The sequence below is a fragment of the Ornithorhynchus anatinus genome, chromosome 17 (assembly GCF_004115215.2).
Source record: "Ornithorhynchus anatinus isolate Pmale09 chromosome 17, mOrnAna1.pri.v4, whole genome shotgun sequence".
Taxonomy (NCBI): Eukaryota; Metazoa; Chordata; class Mammalia; order Monotremata; family Ornithorhynchidae; genus Ornithorhynchus; species Ornithorhynchus anatinus.
The window spans coordinates 2,882,803-2,905,085 of NC_041744.1; the positions used below are offsets into that span (position 1 = coordinate 2,882,803).

The 22,283-nt window shown below is 52.2% G+C and overlaps 1 protein-coding gene across 3 annotated transcripts; it reads right to left on the reverse strand.

The window, feature by feature from the left end:
* Positions 1-3,793: 3,793 nt before the first annotated feature.
* Positions 3,794-13,927, reverse strand: HEATR9 (HEAT repeat containing 9). Of its 3 annotated transcripts, none has more exons than XM_029081798.2 (15): positions 13,636-13,926; positions 13,456-13,553; positions 12,185-12,342; positions 11,826-11,964; positions 11,281-11,337; positions 10,431-10,487; positions 9,787-9,844; positions 8,454-8,584; positions 8,149-8,337; positions 7,732-7,824; positions 7,399-7,518; positions 6,879-6,952; positions 5,836-5,887; positions 4,469-4,555; positions 3,794-4,382 (listed from the first exon to the last, which is right to left on the reverse strand). In XM_029081798.2, the coding sequence occupies exons 1-15, from the start codon at positions 13,724-13,726 to the stop codon at positions 3,942-3,944; spliced, it is 1,845 nt and encodes a 614-aa protein (XP_028937631.1). In that variant the 5' UTR covers positions 13,727-13,926; the 3' UTR covers positions 3,794-3,941. The 3 variants fall into 3 exon arrangements, with proteins under 3 accessions (XP_028937631.1, XP_028937626.1, XP_028937630.1); XM_029081797.2 differs by having other exon boundaries at positions 4,244-4,382; positions 5,831-5,887; positions 13,636-13,927; XM_029081793.2 differs by lacking the exon at positions 8,149-8,337.
* Between the last annotated feature and the right edge of the window lie 8,356 nt (positions 13,928-22,283).

A 22,283-nucleotide genomic window follows, 5' to 3' on the forward strand; every position in this document is an offset into this window, starting at 1 on the left:
GGGAAATTTCAGAATCTACAAGAAGAGGGAGAAAAGAGAGGTTATGTCACCCACCTCGGTGATCTGTGATTTGATCTTTCATTCATTCAACCGTATTTATTGAGCTCTTACTGTGTGCAGAGCACTGTACTAAGTGCTAGGGAGAGTGCAATATAACAATAAACAGACACATTCCCCGCCCACAGTGAACTTACAGTCTAGAAGGGGAATCAGATGTGAATATAAATAAATAAATGACAGTTATGTTCATAAGTGTTGTGGGGCCGGGAGGGGGGATGAATACAGGGAGCATATCAGGGTGACACAGAAGAGAGTGGGAGCAGAGGAAAGATGGGCTTAGTTAGGGAACCTCTCTCCCTGAGCCCTTAGAATTGGATGGAACTGGGCAGGTCTGATTCTCCCCCACCTTCCCCTGTTCCTCAGACCTCCCAGCCCCTCCTGAACCTCGAGATAGGGTGCAGACAGGGCCCCATACAAACAGACATTTCAGCTCACACAGCTCGAGCAGAGACAGAGAATGATAGCGCTCCCAGAAACAGCAGTGCCTTCCCCACATGCCCAGCCCCCCTAATCCCCAGAATAACCCCCTCGGACTCTGCCGGGCCCCTCGGTCATCTTGGACCCAAGGGCCAGGAAGGCTCCCAAGAGGAAGAGGCTGTTGGACTTCACGCTGCTGCTCTCACGGCATCTGAGAGTCCAGGCCGAGCCCGGCTGTCTTTTAAACTCTCAGCCCAGGGAGGCACTCGGCGGGGGAGGGATGTGCACTGACGGACTCCTGGGTCCAAATTCCCAACCAGAAATATGGCTTTCCCGAAGCCACCCTTTCACCCTTTCAGTTCCTAGCCGGACACTGCACCCCAAGATTCCTTGATCAAGGGGGATCCCAGAATATTCAGAAACTCCCACTCACTCTTTCTCCTTTCATTCAGTCGTCCATTCAGCAGACAAGTATAGGAGTCAAGATTAGAATCCAGGACCTTCCAACTCCCAGCCCCATGCTCTATCCACTAAGCCCATCCTATATCCTGAGAAGCAGCATAGAGTAGTGAAGAAGTATACTGTAGTGTAATTTCTCTGCGATGAAGCAATTCATCACAGATTGGAAGTAAGGCTTGACCCGTGGGAATGATATTTCAAATATTCTTTTTCTAGGATTTACCCTTTTCCTGCTCTGGAGAGAGTCTGCAGTTTCTTCTGTATATCATCGTTCTTCACCTTGCCTCCATATCAAAATCTTGACAGCATTAAGGCTCGTAAGAACCCAAGGAGCACAGATCCCTTCTGGGGAAGTTATGACCACTTTCCCACCTCTCTGCAGGTGGTGCCTGCAGGTTGCGTGATTGGGTGAGCTAGAAGGGGGCGACTGGAAATAGGGGGACAGAGGAGACGTTTAAGGCCGCAGGAAAGTGAGGCTCAGACTACACTGCAACCAGCTGAAAGGAGTGACTTTTTGGAAACCGAAGCTCCCGGAGGATCGTGGGACAGAGGCTAAGCGAGAACGACCCCAGGTGCTGTGGATGACAAATAGGAAAGAACAACAATGTGCGTGTGCAGACCTGGGAGGAATGGTGGGTCTCACAGTGACCTTTATGGCCACGTGCACACACACACACCTGTAGGTAACCATCACTGTGGCACCACTTACGAACACAATGACAACTCTATATACTGCGGGTTTCTGGGATATGGAGAGGGGGAGTGTATTTTGGGGGTCTGGGGGAGGCTGGACCCAGTTGGGGAAGACAAACCACTGTGAGGGAGGATGTGGGGATGGGAGGGACGGGTTAGGGGGTTTGGCCAATGTGATAGGAAATCCACATCCAGACGGCCATCTTCCATCTTCCGAAGGGATCGTGGGCCATTACCATCATGAACATTCCAGCGTCCCTGTGAGGAGATGACCCTGAGGCCTGGTTTGCGGGATAGGATACTAATCATTTATTAACAAAAGGAAAGACTTTTCCAACGCACTGTCCACATTCTCCCCACCCCACCCTCTCCTGGAACAGGACCCCCAGACTACAGTCCTCGGTTTCCAGAATCAGAGATCCATGTATGGGTGGACGCTCAGGAAAATGTTTGTCACTTTGGCAGCTCCCAACACAGTAAGCGCTCAGCACATACGATTGAATGATTGAATACAGATGGGGGAATTGAGGCCCAGAGAAGTTAAGTGACTTGCCCAAGGTTACGCAGCAGACATGTGGCAGAGCAGGGATTAGAAACCAGGTCCTTGGACTTCCAGGATGGGGGTGTTTTCAGTAGGGGAAGCTGCTTCCACATTGCCAAAAAGGCTTAAGGCAGCTCCTGCTGTGGAGCCTGACCTTGGAGTAGAGAAGCAGCATGGCCTAATAGACAACAGGTCTGGAAGTCAGAGGACCTGGGTTCTAATCCCGACTCTGTCACTTGTCTGCTGTGTGACCATGGGCAAGTCACTTCACTCGGCAAGTCACTTCTCCCCCGAGCCTCAGTTACCCCATCTGAAAAATGGGGATTAAATCCTACTCTCTCCTACTTAGGCTGTGAACTGGATGTGGGATAGGGACTATGTCCAACATGATTGACTTGAATCTACCTCGGGCTTAAAAGAGTGCTTAACACATAGTAAACACTTAAAAAGTACCATTATTATTATTATTATTATTATTATTAAACCCTTGGCCCTGGAAGGGCTCGGCGGGGAGACTGGAAGAAAAAGATGGCCAAACTATGTTCGCTGTTAATCTCACCAGACAGACTTCTATAGAGAGGCAGCTTAACCAATGGATCGAGCGTGGGCCTGGGAGTCAGAGGGTCATGGGTTCCAATTCTGACTCCGCCCCATGCCTGCTGTGTGACCTTGAGCAAGTCACTTCATTTCTCTGTGCCTCAGTTACCTCATCTGTAGAATAGGGGTTGAGACTCTGAGCCCCACGTGGGACAGGGACTGTGTCCAACCCGATTTGCTTGTATTCACCCCAGCGCTTAGTACAGTGCCTGGCACATAGTAATCACATTAAAAAATACCATTATTGTTATTATTATTAGAATTGCTCACTAAAACGTTGGAGCTCTCTCCCCTCCTGCGGGAGGGTGGACCACCTCATGATATCATCTGAAGTTTGGCCCATGTCAAGGGGTGGAATTTGGGCAAAGGGAGCAGGAGGAGGACAAGGATGGTTTTCTAAAGGCCATGGGGGAAAGAAGGCAACTCTCTGACTTCAGAAAGGCACAGAGTCACTGCCAACACCTGGAGCTGGAAAAAACTGAGCTTAACTCGATGGCTAACACGGAGCTGGGAAACCTGGTGAACGGAGAGAAAAAACGCAGCCTAGCGGGAGTCAGAGGATCTGGATTCCTATCCCGGCTCTGCCGCTTGTCTGCTGGGTGACCTTGGGCAAATCACAACTTCTCTGGGCCTCAGAGGTAACTGTAAAATGAGGATTAAGAATGTTAGGTTGATGGGGACAGTGACTGTACCCAACCTGACTATCCTGCCATTCTGCTTCTCAAGAGGGGATGGACCAAACAGTGTTTGGCACATAGTAAGTGTGTAGCAAGTGCCATAATTATTATTATTATTATCATTAGAGCATCTCCTGAACGTGGCCCCTCCACCTCCCACCGCCTCTAAGCACAGACCCCGGCAGCCCTCTCTGTGGTGGTCCGAGCTCCCCTCTCGGAGGGCAACACTCAAATTCCTATTCCTCCCCTACCGGCCCCAGGAATCCAGAGGGGCCTGCCCTGGAGGAAACACCCTCAACCCCATCTGCACCTGCCCCCCGTGGCTCCCAGGAAGTCACTCGGACATAAATTCCATAAATTCCAGATTGTTCTCATCCAAACAGGAATGGACAGTGAGAGTGGACGATGGATGGGGTGAGGTTCATGTCCGGCCAGTGTCCTCCCGGTGGGCTTCTCCCTCTGAAGCCCCTGGAAGCTGGAGTCTCGCTGTGGTTCAGTCACTGTCCCGAGGTTCCTCGTCTCTGAAGAAGCTGGGGGAGGTGGAGTCTGGGCAGCTCGGAGATAGCCCGGCTGGACCTCAGGAGGCAGAAGGCCTGCTGGGCCATGATCCAGGGATCCGAGATCCCCAGGGGGTGGAACTGCGCCAACCCTTGCCCGGTTTGGGGACACAAGTCCCTCACGGAAGCCGACTGCCTCAGGGCCACGAACTCGTACGAGTCCAGCGACTTGGGCGAGGCCTGATGAAACTCCGTGGACTGAGGCGAGAGCTGAGGGATGGACGAGCCCGGCGACTCCCTCGTGGGCAGGCTCCCCTGGGTCGTCCTGAGGAGGGAGGGCCCCGATGTTTCCAGAGGTTTCTCCACCCGGGGCAGCCGGCTCTTCAACTTCTCCAAGACCCAGGGGTCGCGCATGGCCAAGGCCGCGAACATGCGGTTGAGCTGCAGAGAGACGTCCGTTGCCGGGGTGAGACCCCGCATCCTGAGGGATTGGGAGAGATGGCGGGAGCGGCGGGAGAGGGCCTCACCTCCACAAGCACTTGTTCGCTCTTCTCCAGGTCCAGCATGTCCAGCAGATAATGGAACAGACGGGGGGTTCGGATGCCCAGGACGCCCTAACAGGAGATGGGGAGGGAGAAAGGAGCCCTGAGGAGGAGCAGGACTATAGACTATAAGCTGGATGAGCCGGGCATGTGTCTGCTTATTGTCTTATTCTCCCAAGCGCTTAGTACAGTGCTCCGCTCACAGTAAGAGCTCAATAAATACGATTGACTGACTAACTGAGACCCCCGGGGTCCTGAGAGGGGAGGGACCAAGCTGGCACTGCTGGATGGACAAGTGCCCAGGCCAGGGAATAGGATGGGGAGAATCAGGTGGAGGGAGTTTGGATAAATTCATGAAGGAAACATCCATGCTGGGTCCCCGGGAGCTCAGTACAGTGCCTGGCACATAGTAAGCCCTTAACAAATACCATAATAATAATTATTATTATTATAGAATCTGGAATGGAGAGAAAGGAGTAGGGGCTGCCAGGTGGCCCACAGTGGATTATTAATAATAATAATAACAATGGTACTTGTTAAGAGCTTACTCTGTGCCAAGCCCTGTTCTAAGTGCTGAGGTAGATATAAATTAACCAGGTTGGGCACAGTCCCTGTCTCAGATTGGGCTCACACTCTTAATCCCCATTTATTACAGATGAGGTATCTGAGGCACAGAGAAGTTAAGTGACGTGCCCAAGGTCACAGAGCAGACAGGGGGTGGAGGCGGGATTAGAACCCATGACCCTCTGACTCCCAGACCCGTGCTCTATCCACAACTCCAGGTTGCTTCTCTAAGGGGGAGCGTCGGGATTGGAAAGAGAAAAGTTGGGCCGGAGAGGGGAAAGTCAGAGCGTACTGGTTGGTCCGCACTGTGACCCTGGGGGAGAGTCAGGAGTGTCAGTTGGTCTCTGCTGGATCATCAGTGGGAAGTCAGGGATGGGAGCTGGGGGAAGAGTCAGGGAATTTGGTTGGATGGGTCCAGGCTGGATCACCGGGGGAGAGACAGGGATGGAGAGGGGAGAGTCGGGGGTGTCGGGTGACCCGTGCTGGGTCACTGAGGGAGAGTCAGGGAGGGAGAGAGGAGAGTCGGGGGGGTCAGATGGTCGGTAGTGGATGGATTCTTGCTGGAGAGGGGAGAGTCGGGGGAGTTGGATGGTCCACGGTGGTTCACCCGGAGAGAGTCGGTGATAGAGAAGGAAGAATGAAGAGTGTTGGATTGTCTGTGCTAGATCCCCAAAGGGAGAATCAGGGACGGAGAGGGGAGGTAGGGATGGCTAAGGGAAGAGTTAGTATGGAGATGAGGAGAGGGTCAATATCCCCTCAGAGGAGCCTCGGCTGGGCGTCCACCTTACTAAAGAGAGGACAGCCTGCCGGCGGGTCTTGGTGTCGGTGTCCTCCACCTGCCTGAGAAGGGTGAAGAAGGAGAAAGATTAGACGAAAGGTGGGAGGTAGAGTATGTATGTATCCCCAACGCTTAATACAGTGCCTGGCACAAAGTAAGAGCTTAACAAATACCATAAGTATTATCTGTAATTTATCTATTTGTATTGATGTCTGTCTCCCCCACTCTAACCTGTAAGCTCATTGTGGGCAGGGAATATGACTGTTTATTGTTGTATTGTACTCTCCCAAGCGTTTAGTCCAGTACTGTGCACACAGTAAGCGCTCAGTAAATACAATTGAATAATTAATGAATGAACGAGAGGAGAATATGGTGAAAGGTCTACTGGAAAGAGCATAGGTCTGAACTTCGATATAGCGCCTACTCTCCGCCTTCTTATAGGTTGTGAGCCTCCTGTGGAATAGGACTGTGTCTGGTCTGATTTTTTTTACGGTATTTGTTAAGGGTTTACTTAGTGCCAGGCACTGTACTAAGCGCTGGGGTAGATACAGTAAGCTCGTTTTGGGCAAGGAATGTGTCTAATGTTGTAATGTACTTTCCCAAGAGCTTAGTACAGTGCTCTGCACCCAGTAATCGCTTCATAAATACGACTGAGTGAATGAACAAACACAAGGTTGGATACAGTCCCTGTCCCACATGGGGCTCACGGTCTTAATCCTCATTTTACGGATGAGGCAACGGAAGCACGGAGAAGTTGCCCTAGGTCATAAAGAGGACAAGTGGCGGAGCCAGGATTAGAACCAGGTCCTTCTGATTCCTAGTCCCTTGTTCCATCCCTTAGGCCATACTTTTCTCTAGTCGATTGATGAGGAAACTGAGGCCCAGAGAGTTTAGGAGACTGGCCCAAGGGCAGAGCCGGTCATCACCTCTGCTCTTGGAGAGGGAGGACAGCGGGCTGGTAGATTTGAGTCCTTATTTGCAAGGCAGCTCTACCCCTTGGGGTGGACAGGGAACCCACGTATTCCCTCCCCTGCTGACCCCGGGGTCACTTACAGTTCCACGATGTCCAACATCCGTGACTTCATCTGGAAACTCTCCACAGCCTCCACCACTGCCTGCCTCACCTCCTGCAGAAGGGGGTTGGGGGAGGAAAGGAGAGGGAAGAAAGAGAGGAGGAAGTGAGCGAAAGAGGGAGGCAGGGAGATAGGGGAGAGGGACAAGGAGACCACTATGGTGGAGAAGGAGAAGGGATGGGGAGAGGGTCAAAGAGAGAAGCTGAGGGGAAGAGAAAGAAGCAGTGTGGCCTAGTGGAAAGAGCCTGGGGCTGGGAAAAAGAGAGCCTGTGTTCTAATCCCGGCTCCGCCACTTGTCTGCTGTGTGTCCTTGGGCAAGATATTTCACTTCTCTGGGCCTCATCTGTAAAATGGGGATTAAGACTGTAAGCCCCACGGGGGACAGGGACTGTGTCCAACCTGATTTGCTTGTATCCACCCCAGCGTTTGACACATACAAAGTGCTTAACAAAAACCACAGTTATTACTGTTATTTGGCGGGGAAGGGGGATGGGCCTCACCAGGAAGGGCTCGTCGTACACTTTCTCCAAGAGCAGTTTGAACACCTCCTCCTCCATGCCGTGCTCTTGGATCTGCGACAACCCGATGGACTGCAACAGGCCGGCGGCTTCGATGCGGTGCTGAGGGGCCGGGTGCAGAGGTGGGCACCGGAGGTTGGAACTGCTCCTGCCCCGCAGCCTGAGAAACTCTCCCTCTCTCCATCCCCATCTTCAGAGCTGGCCAGCCTCCCCCAACCCCATTTCCTAACCAAAACCCAACGGGGAAGGGGCAGACGGTTCAATGGGGAGGGCGTCCTGAGCCCAAGGAAATTGGGAACCCCGAGGATCGCCCACCTGGACGAGCCAAGAGTGGCGGAGCTGATACATGGCAGCGTGGATGACGGCCTCCGTGCCCATCTGGAACTGCCTGATCAACAGCATCAGCGCCTGAGGACACAGAGGTGGGGAGAGAGGAAATTGGGGGTGGAGGGGAATGGGGAGCCATCCCCCTCAGAAGTACAGGGTATGTGGGGAAGAATGAAGGTGCAGGGAACATAAGGAAGAAATGGGGAGCCCTACCCTTGGAGGCCCAGGGGTGGGGAGGAAAGGGGAGCCCTCCTCCTGGGGATGTAAAGGATATAAGGAGGAATGGGGAGCCCTCCCCCTTCCAGGGGTGCAGGGAAAACCGGGGAGGAATAGGACCCTGGGGTCTCCGGAGAAAAGGGCTGGGGTCAAGGCCGAGATGCCTGGGGTCAGCCAAGCCTCGCCCACCTTCATCCTCCTCTTCTTGTCCCCGATGGTAAGGCACTGCACCAGGAAGCGCTCGGCCAGAGCGTTTTGGGGGTCGAGGAAGCCCAGGCAGACGGCCGCCTCCAGGGCCACGTCGTCCCCAGGATCTTGGCCGTCCACCAGCTGCTCCAGCACCTGGCTCAGCCTGGCCTTGGCTCCCACCGGCTCCCGCTGGGGAACACCGGGCGCAACGGGCAAGTTGCGGGGCGAGATGCCTGCCCAGGGGCCGCCCTCTGACCCCTCCTCCTTGGGTGCAGTGGCGCTGGGTAGGTGAGGCAGGAAGCTACCTTATTGATGGAGCCCTTGACCCAGATGTTGAGGGCCAGGCTCAGGCCCTTCAGGGTGTCCAGCCTCTGGTCCAGCCTCGGGTCCTCCAGGTGGTTGACCAATTCCAGGATCACCCGTCTGTGCAGACATCCTGGGTGGGGCCCAGAGGGGGCAGGACAGACCCAGGGGCAGGGGGAGAGGGTCAAGGAGTGCAGGAAGGGGGTCTGACTCACCACTGCCTCGCAGCTTGGACTCCCCTCTTTTTTTGTGTGTGATATTTGTTAAGCGTTAACTATGTACTATGTAACCGCTGGCTACAAACGAGTTGATCAGGTTGGAAACAGGTCATGTCCCACATAGGGCTTATAGTCTGAATCCCTATTTTACAGATGGGGTAACTGAGGCCCAGAGAAGTGAAGTGTCTTGCCCGAGGTCACAGTAGATGAATGACAGAGCCCGGATTAGAAGCCAGGTCCTTCTGAGTCCCAGGCCCGGGCTCTTTCCACTAGGCCAAGCTGCTTCTGCTTCCACCTCTAGGGACTGAATCCTGGCCCCCTCCTACCTCCCCCCATCTCTCTTCCATGGCAAAATACTCCTGGGGAGTGAAAGAGAAGCAGAGAAGCACGTAGTAAGCACTTAACAAAAAATGTTTTTTTTAAGTTAAGGGATGCCAAGGGTGGGTGGGGGGGCAAAAAGGGGAAGCATACCCTGAAGTGCCCCATTATGGGGACAACAAAGGTCAGTCTCCTGACATATCCTTCTCCTTCGGGTCCCCTCCACCCCCCAGTAATCTATCAGTAGTATTTATTGATCACTTACTGTGTGCGGAGCTCTCTACTCCGCTTTTGGGAGAGTTCAATTCAACAGATTTCCCAGGGAATCTTTGGTGGGGGCTCACAGCTCCCCCCAGGAGGGGCTGTAGTTACAAATACCGCCCCCACCCCCTTTCCGCTCGGCTGCCCCTCCATCCTCTCTCCCCTCTCCCACCGGGTTCCCCAGATGAGCACAGAGGACAGCTCATCCTCCTCCTCCCCGCTTCTACAGCTATCAGCCTCTGCTCCTCCTTTCCCACTCCTTTCCTTTGTCCTGTCTTCCTACTCCCTTCCCTTCTCTCTTTCCACTCCCTTCCCTTCTCCTCCCTTCCCACTCCCCTCCCACTCCCTTCCCCTCTCCGCCCTACTAGAGAAGGAGTCCAGCGCTGCCTCGGCTACCTGGAGTTGGGAGCTGGAATGACCCCCCCTCGGGATATGCGGGGAGGGCGGACCACAGGGTCTCGGACAGGAGAAAGGAACAACTCCTACCCTGCCCTTCCTTCCCGACCCCCCCAGTTTGGCCCAGTTCCCCATCACTCACCCAGTATAGCCAGGGACCTGCAGGCTTCATACCGCACCTTTCCACTCCTCTTCTGAGCCTGGGGGCGGGGGCCGGATCAGGGCTTGGGGGCCGGGGGAAGGTTGTCTGGGGGGGTCTCTCCCTACTCCTCCACTCCAGGCCGCTCCCAGCCTAACTGCAATAGGGAGTCCCCCCATCTCTGACCCCAGAGGGGCAGTAAATCAGTCAATCACATTTATTGGGTGCTTACTATGTGCAGAACACCATACTAATAGACATATTCCCTGCCCACAACCAACTTAAAGTCTAGAGGTGGAGACATATTAATATAAACAAATATATGACAAATGTGGACATAAGTGCTGTGGGGCTGGGAGGGGGACAGTGCCCAACACTTAGAACAGTGCCTGGCACATAGTAAGTGCTTAACAAATGCCATAATTATTATTATTATTATTATTATTAAAGGGAGCAAGTCAGGGCGACGCAGAAGGGAGTGGGAGGAAAGGAGGCCTCTTGGAGTAGATGGACCTTTGATAAGGTTTTGAAGTTGGGGGGGAGTCACTGTCGGATATGAGGAGGGAAGGCGCTCCCTCCCAAGGCTCGGAAGCCGGAAGAGTGGGGAGGAAAAGGAGGGGATCCTGAGGGGCCCCATCCAGGCTCACTGCGGTCCAGAGTGCGTCCAGGACAAACGTTTCGCTGACTCCCAGGCAGCCCAGGGCCTGGGGACAAGGTAGAGCTCCTTCATTCATTCATTCATTCATTCATTCATTCATTCATTCATTCATTCAATCATATTTATTGAGTGCTTACTGTGTGCAGAGCACTGTACTAAGCACTTGGAAGAGTACAATACAGCAATAAAGAAAGACAATCCCTGCCCACAATGAGTTCACAGTCTAGATGGGGGCAGACAGACATCGATACAAGTAAACATCCCTCAGCCTGCCCCTCTGGTATTTGTTAAGCGCTTACTATGTGCCGAGCACTGTTCTAAGCGCTGGGGTAGACACAAGGGAATCAGGTTGTCCCACGTGGGGCTCACAGTCTTAATCCCCATTTTACAGACGAGGTAACTGAGGCACCGAGAAGTGAAGTGACTTGCCCAAAGTCACACAGCTGACAAGTGGCAGAGCCGGGGTTTGAACCCATGACCTCTGACTCCAAAGCCTGTGCTCTTTTCCACTGAGCCACGCTGCTTCTCTCTGCCCCAGCCCGGGCACGGTTTGGGCTCATTCATTGATTCATTAGTCTTTATTGAGCACTCACTGTGTGCAAAGCACTGTACTAAGCACTTGGGAGAGGACAGTAGAACAATAAACAGACCCATTCCCTGCTCACGGCGAGCGTCGGCTACCCTCTTGCCCTCACCGGCTCAGGGGGCGGCTCGGCCTGGTGGGATCCCATCTTCCCACCTACATCCCGGCTCTCCTGGCCGCTGAGATCTGGAGCTAGGGCTGGGGGCCGGGTGGGGGAGGAGAGGAGGAGAGAGGGAGGAAGGGAAGGGACAGTCACCTGAGCCGCATAGTACTGCTGGTCTTCCACTGGGGAGTTCATACTCTGGGCGAGATCCTGGGAATTCAAGAGGAGGAATAAGTATGGGGGCAGCGATAGAGGGGTTGGGAGAGTCTCAGGCCTGCTAGGGTTCTGCTTCAATCTGAACCGGTCAGTTCAGCATCTTAAATCTCCACCCAAATTCTCTACAAGTCACTAGGAGGTCGGGGGGCTTATTCTGCCTTATAATTAATAATAGCAGTAATAATAATAATAATGTCCAGCACTGTTCTAAGCGCTGGGGTAGATACAAGATAATCAGGTGGTCCCGCTTGGGTCTCACAGTCTTAATCCCCATTTGATAGATGAGGTCACCGAGGCTCAGAGAAGCGAAGCGGCTGGACCGCGGTCACAAGCAGACAAGCGGCGGAGCTGGGATTAGAACCCACGTCCCCTGACTCCCCGGCCCGGGCTCTTTCCACTAAACCACGCTGCCTTCCCCGTGCGCCCCGCCGACCCCTCCTCAGCCCGGCCCTCTCCCGTCCCGGGGGTCGGGGACCCCTGACCTGCAGCCTCTTCCACTTTAAAGGGTCCCAGCGGGGGTCCAGGTGAGCAGAGCGACTCCAGATGGGGGGCGCCAGGCTGCTGCGGCGCCGGTAATAGTTGAGGAAGTGGGTGGGATCATCAACTCCGCCATCATCGGTCCTGGCCAGAGACACGACTGGTGACTGCCCCAACTTCTATTAATCAGTCGGTCAGTAGCATTTATTGAGCGCTTACTGAGTGCCGAGCATTGTACTAAGCGCTTGGGGGAGTACAATATAACAATAAGCAGACACATACCCTGCCCACAATGAGTTTACAGTCTGCAGAGATACCCCTCCCCAATGGGCGACCACCCTCTTTTCCCCCCAGCCCGTCCCACTTGTTCCGGGAGCTTCTCTCCTCATCCCCCTCCTCGAAGGCCGAGCGCTGAGCCGAGCGTGCGGAGGGTCTGGGCAGAATCCAGGGCGGGACGGGCCTGGGGGGCAGGAGCCGAGGCATCCAGAGGCTCGGGGGTGGTGGAAACTCTCCCTGCGGGGTCTGGACAAGGGGAGAATTAGGCCAGACAAAACGCGGGGTGGAGGAAACGAGGCCTAAGCAACCCCCAGTGGCCAGGCCCTACCGAGGGGGAGGGGGAAGGGTTACCCGAGAAACAGCGGAGTTTAGCGGAAAGAGCCCGGGCTTGGGAGTCAGAGGACGTGGGTTCTAATCCCACCTCTGCCACTTGTCCACCGTGTGACTTGGAGCAAGCCCCTTTACTTCTCTGTGCCTCAGTTACCTCATCTGGAAAATGGGGATTAAGACTGCGAGCCCCTCGTGGGACAACCTCGTATCTACCCCAGTGTTTAGAACAGTGCTTGGCACTTAGTAAGTGCATAACAATTATTAATAATAATTATTATTATTATTACATTGAGAAGCCCCCAGCTCTGCCACCCCGGGGTGGGGGGTACTTGGGCAGCTCCAGAGCTTAGTGCGCAGAACTCATCCATCCATTCGTTCACTCAGTCGTATTTATCGAGAGTTTACTGTGGGCAAAGCACCGTATTAAACTCTTGGGAAAGTACAATATAACAATGAACAGATACATTCCGTTCCCACAATAAGCTTGCAGTTTAGAGGGGGGAGACAGGCATTAATATAAAGAAATACATAAATAAGTTACAAATACATACATAAGTGCTGTGGGGCTGGAAGCGGGGATGAATAGGGGGAGAAAATCAGGGTGACGTAGAAGGGAGTGGGAAAAGAGAAGTGGGAGAAGAGGAAAGGAGGATTTAGTTGTAATCAATAATAATAAGTATGGTACCTGTTAGTGCTTACTATGTGCCAAGCACTGTTCTAAGGGCTGGGGTAGATACAAGGTAGGCTGGTTGTCCCCCGGGGGGGCTCATAGTCTTAATCCCCATTTTCCAGAGAAGTGAAGTTGCTTGCCCAAGGTCACACAGCAGACAGGTGGTGGAGTCGGGATTAGAACTCACGTCCTCTGACTGCCGGGCCTGCGCTCTTTCCACTAAGCCACGCTGCCTAGTCAGGGAAGGCTTCTTGGAGGAGACGTGCCTTCGGGCTGAGAGGAGCCTCCCCCCGGCCCACCACCCACGGCCTGCTTCCGGGCTGAAAATGCCCTCCCTGGGACGGATTCCCCTTCCGTACCTGGTGGCAAGACAAAAGCCTGGTGGGCGAGAAGTCCAACTCCTGCTGGTCTGTGGAGTTGACCGGAGGGAGGTGAGAGGCTGGGACCCGACGGCCTCCTGGAAGGGGGCGGGGATGGCGAGGTCAAGCACCCCTGTCTCCCTCAGTGCCTCCCCCCAACCCCTGACCCCCTTGCCTCACCCTGGGCTGCTGATTCGACCTCCGTGGGCGACCTCGTGAACCGGGGTCCATCGTCCAAAGGGGAGCACTGTGGGCTCCTGACCCCGGCCATCTCGGAGCCGCAAGCCGGGCTGCGGGGAGCTAAGGTCCTGGGGGCAGAAGGGGGGTGCGCAGGGACCCCGGCAGAGGCGGGGGACTGTGCTTTTGGTCCAGAATCCTCTGCGCCGGGTGTTAGCTCTAAGCAACAGGACAACAGCAGGCTCCGAGTTCTAATCCTCCCCTCCCCCCACACCTGGATCCCATGTGGCCCAGGATTCCAGCACGGTGCAGTGGCTAGAGCACAGGCCTGGGGGTCAGAAGGTCTGGGGTTCTAATCCCGGTTCTGTCACTTGTCTGCTACGTGACCCTGGGCAGGTCACTTCACTTCTCTGGGCCTCAGTTACCTCATGTGGAAAATGGGGATCGAGGCTGTCATCCCTATGTGGGATAGGGACTGTAGCCAACTTGATTTGCTTGGATCCACCCCAGTGCTCAGTACAGCGTCTGGCACATAGTAAGTGCTTAGCAAATGCCATAATTATCATTATTATTCCTAGACACCCCCCGAGTATTTCAGGGCTGAAATAGGAAGCAGCGCACACTTGTGGAAAGCTCCCAGACCTGGGTCCTCTGCCACTTGCCTGCTGTGTGACCTTGGGCAAGTCACTTCTCTGTGCCTCAGGTTCCTTGATGGTAAATTGGTGGTTCAAAACCTGTTTTTCCTCCTACTTAGCCTGTGAGCCCCATGTGGGACTAGGATTCTGACGGATCTGATTAAGTTGCATGTACTCCAGCCCTTAAAACAGTGCTTGACACCTACCAAGAGCTTAACAAACAAATAAACAAACAGAGAGAGAGGGAGAGAGTTGGTTAGATTAGGTAGAGAGGAAATGGCTGTTCCAAACACTACAGTAAACCAGCCCAAAATCGCAGTCCCTCCCGCCAGATGGAAATCCGCTCCTTGCACCGGGCAGTGGAGCCCGGGAGACAGTAATAGCTCTGATACTATTTAATAAGCGTCGGCAATGTGCAAATCGCTGGGCTAAGCGCTGTGAAAGAACCACATGGTTCCTCATCATCAACACCACCAATGGTATTTCTTGAGTTCTTACTATGTGAAGAGCACTGTCTTAAGCACTTGGGAGAGTACAATCCAAGGGAGTTGGTAGACACAGTCCCTGCTCACAAGGAGCTCACAATCTAGAGGGGGAGACAGACTTGAAGATAAATGAATAATTTATGATATATAATTTATAGGCATGTACATCAGGGTTGTGGGGCGGAGGTGGAGGAGCGGAAGGAGGAAGAGGAGGAGGGGAGAGTCAGTCCTATTTATGGGGTACTTACTGTGTGCAGAGCACTGTACTAAGCACTTCGGAGAGTATGAAATACCAAGACACAGAAACATACCACAGTTATTATTATTATTCCCTGCCCTCAAAGAGCTTACATTCCAAAGGGGGAGAAAGACATTAATATAAATAAATAGGAGTGGGGAGGAGGAGAAGAGGGCTGCTAGGCTTTGGGAAGGATCTGGCTCCCGCAACCTCCCTCCCACCCCGCAACCAGCGCCCCGTTTCCTTCTCTCCATTCCCCCCCACCTTATCCTCCCACAGCCAGTGCCACCTGCCCCCCATCGCTACTGGAGGTAACCCCGCTTATTTTTCTCTCCATCCGCTCAGTTATGCTGCTCCATTTTCCCTCCTATCTAGGAACAATAAGATGAGTAAGCTCAAGATTCATTCTCTCACTCCTTTGGAGGGCAGAGGGCTCTATGTGTTTTGCCTTACCCCCCAGGGGGCTTCTCTGTTTGTCTCCTCTGCTAGACTTTAAACTTCTCCAGGCCAGGGGTCCTGTTCACCAACTCTCCTATTGTACTTTCCAAGTGGAGTGCTCTGCACACCATAAATGCTCCATACACACCCCTGATTGACTGATGGTGAGTAGTCTCCTTTTCAGGAGGAAGGGATTTGACCCGTTTAACTTCTTAGGTGGTTTTTTTTTTTCAAATCCTGGGAAGAAGGCACTCTTTAATCTTTATGAAAGAAGTTACTCCGTTCCCTTGACTTTTGGAGAAGAACTTGAATTCTCACTTCCTAGAAAGCAGCTCTTCGTTTCCTTTTTCCCCACATCCAGTTACCCCTTTCCCATCCCCCGTGCCTTTTCTGTGAAACACTTCGATTTCTTCCAAAAATACCCATGAAGGCAGAGGAGCACTTTAGACTTAAGGGTACGTTAGCTTTGAATGCAAACAAATTGCAGTTGTTAGTGGGAAAAGGAAGGGTGAGAATCAGTCAGTCAATCGTATTTATTGAGTGCTTACCCTGTGCAGAGCACTGAACTAAACAATTGGGAAAGTACAATACAACAATAAACAGATACATGCTCCACCCACAACGAGCTTACAGTCTAGAAGGGGAGACAGACATTAATATAAATCAGTAATTACCAATGTGGACATAAGTGCTACGGGGCTGAAGTCCCTCCGGTAGACTGTAAGCTTGTTATAGGCAGAGAAAGTGTCTGCTAAATCTATTATATTGTCCTCTCCTAAGTGCTTAGCGCAATGCCCTGCCCTCCACAGTGCTTATGCACATATCTGCAATTACTTTATTTCTATTAATGTCTGCCTCCCCCTCTAGACCGTAAACTCACTGTGGGCAGGGAATTTGTTTATTGTTATATCGTCCTTTCTCAAACACTTAGTACAGTGCTCTGCACACAGTAAGCACTCAATAAATACGATTGAATGAATGAATGAATGGCAGTAGGTAAGACAGATAACGCCCACCGGCCTGCGGAGAGGGGGATTCGGAGGAAACGGGGGCTTCCCAAAGCAAAGAGAGAAGGTGATGTTATGAACAAGTTGGACAAATGCGAGGAAAAGACTGAACTCCTTAGGGGAAATGAGAGTCTGGCCAGCCCTGGAAAGGCAACTCCAAAGGAATGAGAAGAAGCAGAAGTGGAGACCACAAGGCGGGGATTGCAAAAGGTTGGCGGTTCCTTATGAGATAACGGCAAGGCCGGGCTCCTAAGGGCCGAGATGGGGAAACTGAGGCCCAGAAAAGGGAAGAGAAACCAAAGAAAGCACGGAATTCCAACAAGAGCCAGCAGAAATCCAAGCGACCGTGTTTCTAAATCGGTCACCAAACACAGAGCAAAGAGGCAGTCATCTGCACTGGTGATTTTCCACCGAACCGGGCTGGTCCGCAGAGGCGGTGGGGGCTGGGGGAAAGAGGATGTTTCCCCGGGGTGGATAGCCCTCCTGAGAAAGGCCTAGTCACTTGACTTTGTTGGACCTCCTCCTGCCTGTGGGAACCGAGACGTCCCTGCCTTCCTCCCTCCGTCTGCCTTGTCCCTCTCCTTTAATAATAATTAATACCACTAATAATAAATAACAATGCTATATTATAATGATGATAAAATGATAAATTAAAATACATATTTATAATAATTATTGTTATTGTAATGGTTAAGCACTTACTATGTGCCAAGCACTGTTCTAAACAACTGGGGTAGATACAAGTTAATCAAGTTGGACACTGTCCCTGTCCCCCATGGAGCTCACGCTCTTAATCCCCATTTTCCAGATGAGGTCACCGAGGCCCAGAGAAGTGAAGTGACTTGCCCCAGGTCACACAGCAGACCCGTGGCGGAGCCAGGATTAGAACCCAAGTCCTTCTGACTCCCAGGTCCGTGCTCTATCCATTAAACCACGTTTCCTCCTTGGGGAGGGTCCTCCTGAGGGGGCGAGCCCAGAGGTCCGGCACGAAGAGCGGCCCCGAGAAACCTGCATCCTGGCTCTGACTCCGTCCCAGACTTCTCTGGGTGACCTTGGCCAAACCGCTGGCCCTCTCTGGCCTCATTTTCTCTCTGCCCACCTCCAGTCTCCCCCCTCAGGGCAGCTCCGTTTGGGGGATCTGGGTGTTATCCCCCCATTCCACCCAGCAACCTCTCACACCATCCAACATCTCCCCTCCCCAACCTAACACTCCCTCTCCCATCCTAGAAATCTCCCACCCCACCCAGAAACCCCCTACCCAACAGCTCCCCTCCCTACCTCATCCACTATCCGCCCCCTGCACAAACTAGGTTCTCCTCCTCTAGATTGTAAACTCGTTGTGGGCAGGGAATGTGTCTTTACACTCCTGTGTTGTACTCTCCCATGCGTTTAATTCAGTGCCCTGCATACAGTAAGCACTTAATAAATACAATTGATTGATTAATCGACTCCAGGGCCCCCTCTCCTGCAGTGACCTGAATTTGCCCCTTCCCACTTTCCTGAGAAAGATAATAATAATAATAATAATGTTGGTATTTGTTAAGCACTTACTATGTGCAGAGCACTGTTCTAAGCACTGGGGTAGTTACAGGGTAATCAGGTTGTCCCACGTGAAGCTCACAATCTTCATCCCCATTTTACAGATGAGGGAACTGAGGCCCACTTCACTGAGAAGTGAAGTGACTTCCCCACAGTCACACAGCTGACAGGCGGCGGAGCCGGGATTCAAACCCGTGACCTCTGACTCCCAAGCCCAGGCTCTTTCCCCTGAGCCACGCTGCTTCTCTATGCAATGTGGTCTAGTAGATAGAGCCCAGGCCTAGGGGGTCAGAGGATCTGAGTTCTAATCCCAGCTTTGCCACTTGTCTGCTATGTGACCTTGGGCAAATCACTTCACTTTTCTGTGCCTCAGTTACCTCATCTGTAAAATGGGGATTGAGACTGTGAGCCCCATGTGGCATAGAGACTGTGTCCAATCTGATCAGCTTGATTCTACCCCTGCACTTAGTACGGTGTCTGGCGCAGAGTAAGTGCTTAAAAAATACCATGATTATTATTATTATTGTCTGCTGTGTGCCTTTAGGCAAATCACTTCACTTCTCCGTGCCTCGGTTACCTCATTAGTAAAACGGGGATTAAGACTGTGAGCCCTGTGTGGGGCAGGGACTTTACCATTAGCTTGTATCTACCCCAGTGCTTAGTACAGTGCCTGGCACATAGTAAGTGCTTAATAATAATAATAATGTTGGTATTTGTTAAGCGCTTACTATGTGCAGAGCGCAGTTCTAAGCTCTGGGGTAGACAGAGGGTAATCAGGTTGTCCCACGTGAGGCTCACGCTCTTAATCCCCATTTTACAGATGAGGTAACTGAGGCACAGAAAAGTTAAGTGACTTGCCCACTGTCACACAGCTGACAAGTGACTTAACAACCACCATAAAAAAAAAAGGAGCAAGGGGAAGGGGATCAGTCTGGGGAGAGGTAAACCGAAATCTGAGGACAGGAAAGTGGTGCAACAGAACGAAAGAGGAAGCGGAGAACAGAGCTGACTCAGGACTCTCCCTGAGGGGTCTCCCATACAGGGAGGGGAAGGTCTGTGAAACAGAGAGGATCAAAGAAGAGACAGTCCCCCACCCCCCAAGCCCCTTTCTGGGTTTGCGACTTGGTACGGTCGTAGAAGTAGTAAATTTACTTTGGACTGGGTCATTTCGGGAGATGGGGGTGGACACGTGGGGACTTCAGCGCTGGGCCCTGTCATGGCCCTCCATGCTCTGAATAGGTTCCTTCAGCCGGAATAGGGAAATGTGAGTCGGACAGGAATATCCATTAGATGTTTGTACTTTTCGTTCGCCCCTCCTTCAGCCACATGGGATAGTGGATAGAGTGCAGGCCTGGGAGTCAGAAGGTCACGGGTTCTAATTCCGGCTCTGCCTCTAGTCTGCTGGGTGACCTTGGGCAAGTCATATTCCCTCCCCACAACGAGCTCCCTCACTCCCTCTTTTTAAAAAAATTTTTTATGATATTTGTTAAGGGCTTACTATGTTCCAGGCACTGTAGTAAGCCTTGGGGAAAATACGAGCTAATCAGGTTGGACACGATCCATGTCCCGCATGGGGCTCCCAGTCTGAATCCCCATTTTACAGATGAGGGAACTGAGGCATAGAGAAGTTAAGTGACTTGTCCGAGGTCAAAGAGCAGACAGGTGCAGGGCTGGGGTTAGAAACCAGGTCCTTCTGATTTCCAGGCCTGTGCTCTAGCCAATAGGCCACTCTGCTTCCCTTTCTCGCTGCTTTTTCTTCCTCCTTCCCCTTTACCTCCTTCTTCTTTCCCCTTCTCCATCTCCCCATTATTCTCATTCCCTCTACTCCTCTCACTCCCTCTTACCTAGCAAACATTATATCCGAAACAGAATCCAATCGCAGAAATCATTTACTAAACCAAAAGATTAGACACCAATTTCAACTAAGAATTGAAAATCTTATGTTGGTAGAGGTGGGGGAGGGTCTTTGTTTCCACTCCTCATCTGTGACCCTTCCTCTCTGCTCTGATTCAGTTCTTTAACCCGTTTCTGGACCCAGCTCTTTCTGGGGTTAGCACAGACCCGCAGGCCCTTCACAGTGGTGAATCTGCAGAGGGAGAAGTAGGTAGATCGTAGATGAGGGGCTGGGTCCCCCCTGACTACCCCATGCTGGACCGTCCTCCCGGACTCCCATCCCCCAGAGGGGTCTGTGTCCCTCCCTGGCCACCATGTCTCCCCCACTACGGGTTCCCTCCTTCCCATCTCTGCTGGGCTACTTCCCCATCCCCCTCCTAGCCCCCTTCTGGCTCCCACAGAATCCCCCAGGCTGCTTCCCATGGAAGAGGAAATGGAACATCCTGAATCAGGAAATGGCCACTGATCTCTCTGGGTCTCTGCCTGTGACCTTTTCCAGACTCCGCTCCCACCATACCTCTGGACCTCCTCTCTCTAGGACCACTTCTCTTGGGGTCTCCCCCAACAAAAACAGGCCAGCCCCATGTGCCAGACCCTCCCCTTTCCAGAAGAGCAGCTGAGACTCACATGACCCCTTGGGCGGCACATTGGACACTGGTCTGGATCAAACCCTTGATTTTATCCCGGGTAGCGCCTGATGGATGAAGGTGGAGCAACAGGTGGCCGGAATGTTCATTCCATCTGATCCGGAAGGAAGGGGGGAGACTAAGTCACTCAGACGTTGACGAGGAGGAGAAAAAGCCACCTCCCACCCCTTCTCCCAGCCCAAATGAGGGTCAGCAAGGCCACATGGAAGGGACAAGCCGGTCTTGCTGGATTTGTCTCCATCTCCATCTCTGCCCTCCTCTAACCCCTCCTCTGTCCTCTTTCCAAGATGAGAGAGACAGAGACAGAGAAAGAAGGAGAGAATGGGGATAGAGAGAGAACAGAGAGAAGAAGAGAGACACGAAATGGAGCGAAAAAGAAAGAGGATAGAGAGAGAATGGAGAATGGAGAGAATGGAGAGTGAGAGAGAGAGAGAATGGGAATAGAGAGAGAAAGGAGAGAAAAAGAGAGAATGGGGATAGACAGAATGGAGAGAGGAAGAGAGAGAGAATGGGGAGAGAGGGTAGTGACCAGAACTCAGAGAGGTGCAAGGACCTGAAGCACACTGAGGAGCCTAGAGAAGGGACAGTTACGGCGCCCAGGACAGCAAGATGGGCACTCATTGGGAGCAGAATAGGCCGGGGAGCATAGAACCACAGCGAGAAGTATGGAGAGAGTGACCACGGGGCCTTGCATGATCCAGCTGGTGAGAGGGGTCCAGGAGCAGAAGGGCAACGAGGAATTGTCCGGACTGTGGGCGGCGGGCACTGCTGTGAGCCTAGCGCTGTCTAGCCCCTCTTTATAGAGGCTCTGGGACCAAGGAGTATGGAAACTGGGGGACAACCGAGAGGTGTTTCTCAACTGAGTTGATGTTGCAGGGAATTTATTGCTCCACTCGGAGTCAGCCAGCTACTTGCCGAGGGAAACCAGAGACCAGCCACAGGGAGATGTTTCAAAGTAAATACAGAGAGAAGCTGATCCTTCCCTTTATTATTATTATATTTGTTGGGCATTTACTGGAAGCAGTGTGGTTTCTTTCATTCATTCAGTCGAGACTCCCACGCACATGGCCGAGCAGGGATTAGAACCTAGGCCTTCTGACTCTCAGGCCCAGCCTTTTTCCATTATAGGCTCCTCTAATCATGTAGGTTACTCTTTTGAAGGACTTTTTTAGCTAGCCTAGGTTCTTTCTAACACATACCCAAGGGTGGACGTTAAGTGCTTTCATTCAGGAGTTACACTGATCCTAATGCACATTATAGATTTAACCACCATTTTACCATGTTCCAGAAATGAAGCTAGCCACTGTTTTATAATTCCCTGGAACACCCTCTTCACCAATTTGCCAGGTAGCCATTTGGAATGATAGGTTAAAAGTTCTTGCCAGGAATATCAGGTGGGTAACCTCTATTCTGTATGATCTACTTACATCTAGAAAACAGCAAAACACCCTTTACAGTCACCAAAATTGGATTTAGATTCTCCAATCTATCTGCAGCAAAAAAATAATGCGGGTATCTAACGCTTTCCACGGTAAAAACTAAACCGAATATCTCCTTGTGAATGTCTTTAATTATGGTGTTTACTTAGTCCTTACTATGTGCTAAGTGCTGAAGGAAATGCAAGATTATCAAATCGACAAAAGCACTGACCCACAGAGGACTCACAAACTACCTATTTTCCATTTTACAGATGAGGAAACTGAGGCTCAGGGAGGGTGACTTCTTCAAGCTCACACAAGAGGTTGATGGCAGAGTCGGCACTAGAATCT

Excerpts from the sequence above, each read along its gene's own strand:
- HEATR9 (XM_029081798.2), bottom strand. The coding sequence starts at position 13,726 with ATGGCCGGGGTCAGGAGCCCACAGTGCTCCCCTTTGGACGATGGACCC. Across the intron at positions 10,488-11,280 it reads AGCAGTACTATGCGGCTCAG|GCCCTGGGCTGCCTGGGAGT; the intron begins GTGACTGTCCCT and ends CCTTGTCCCCAG. Across the intron at positions 8,585-9,786 it reads CAGGTCCCTGGCTATACTGG|GATGTCTGCACAGACGGGTG; the intron begins GTGAGTGATGGG and ends GGCCCCACCCAG.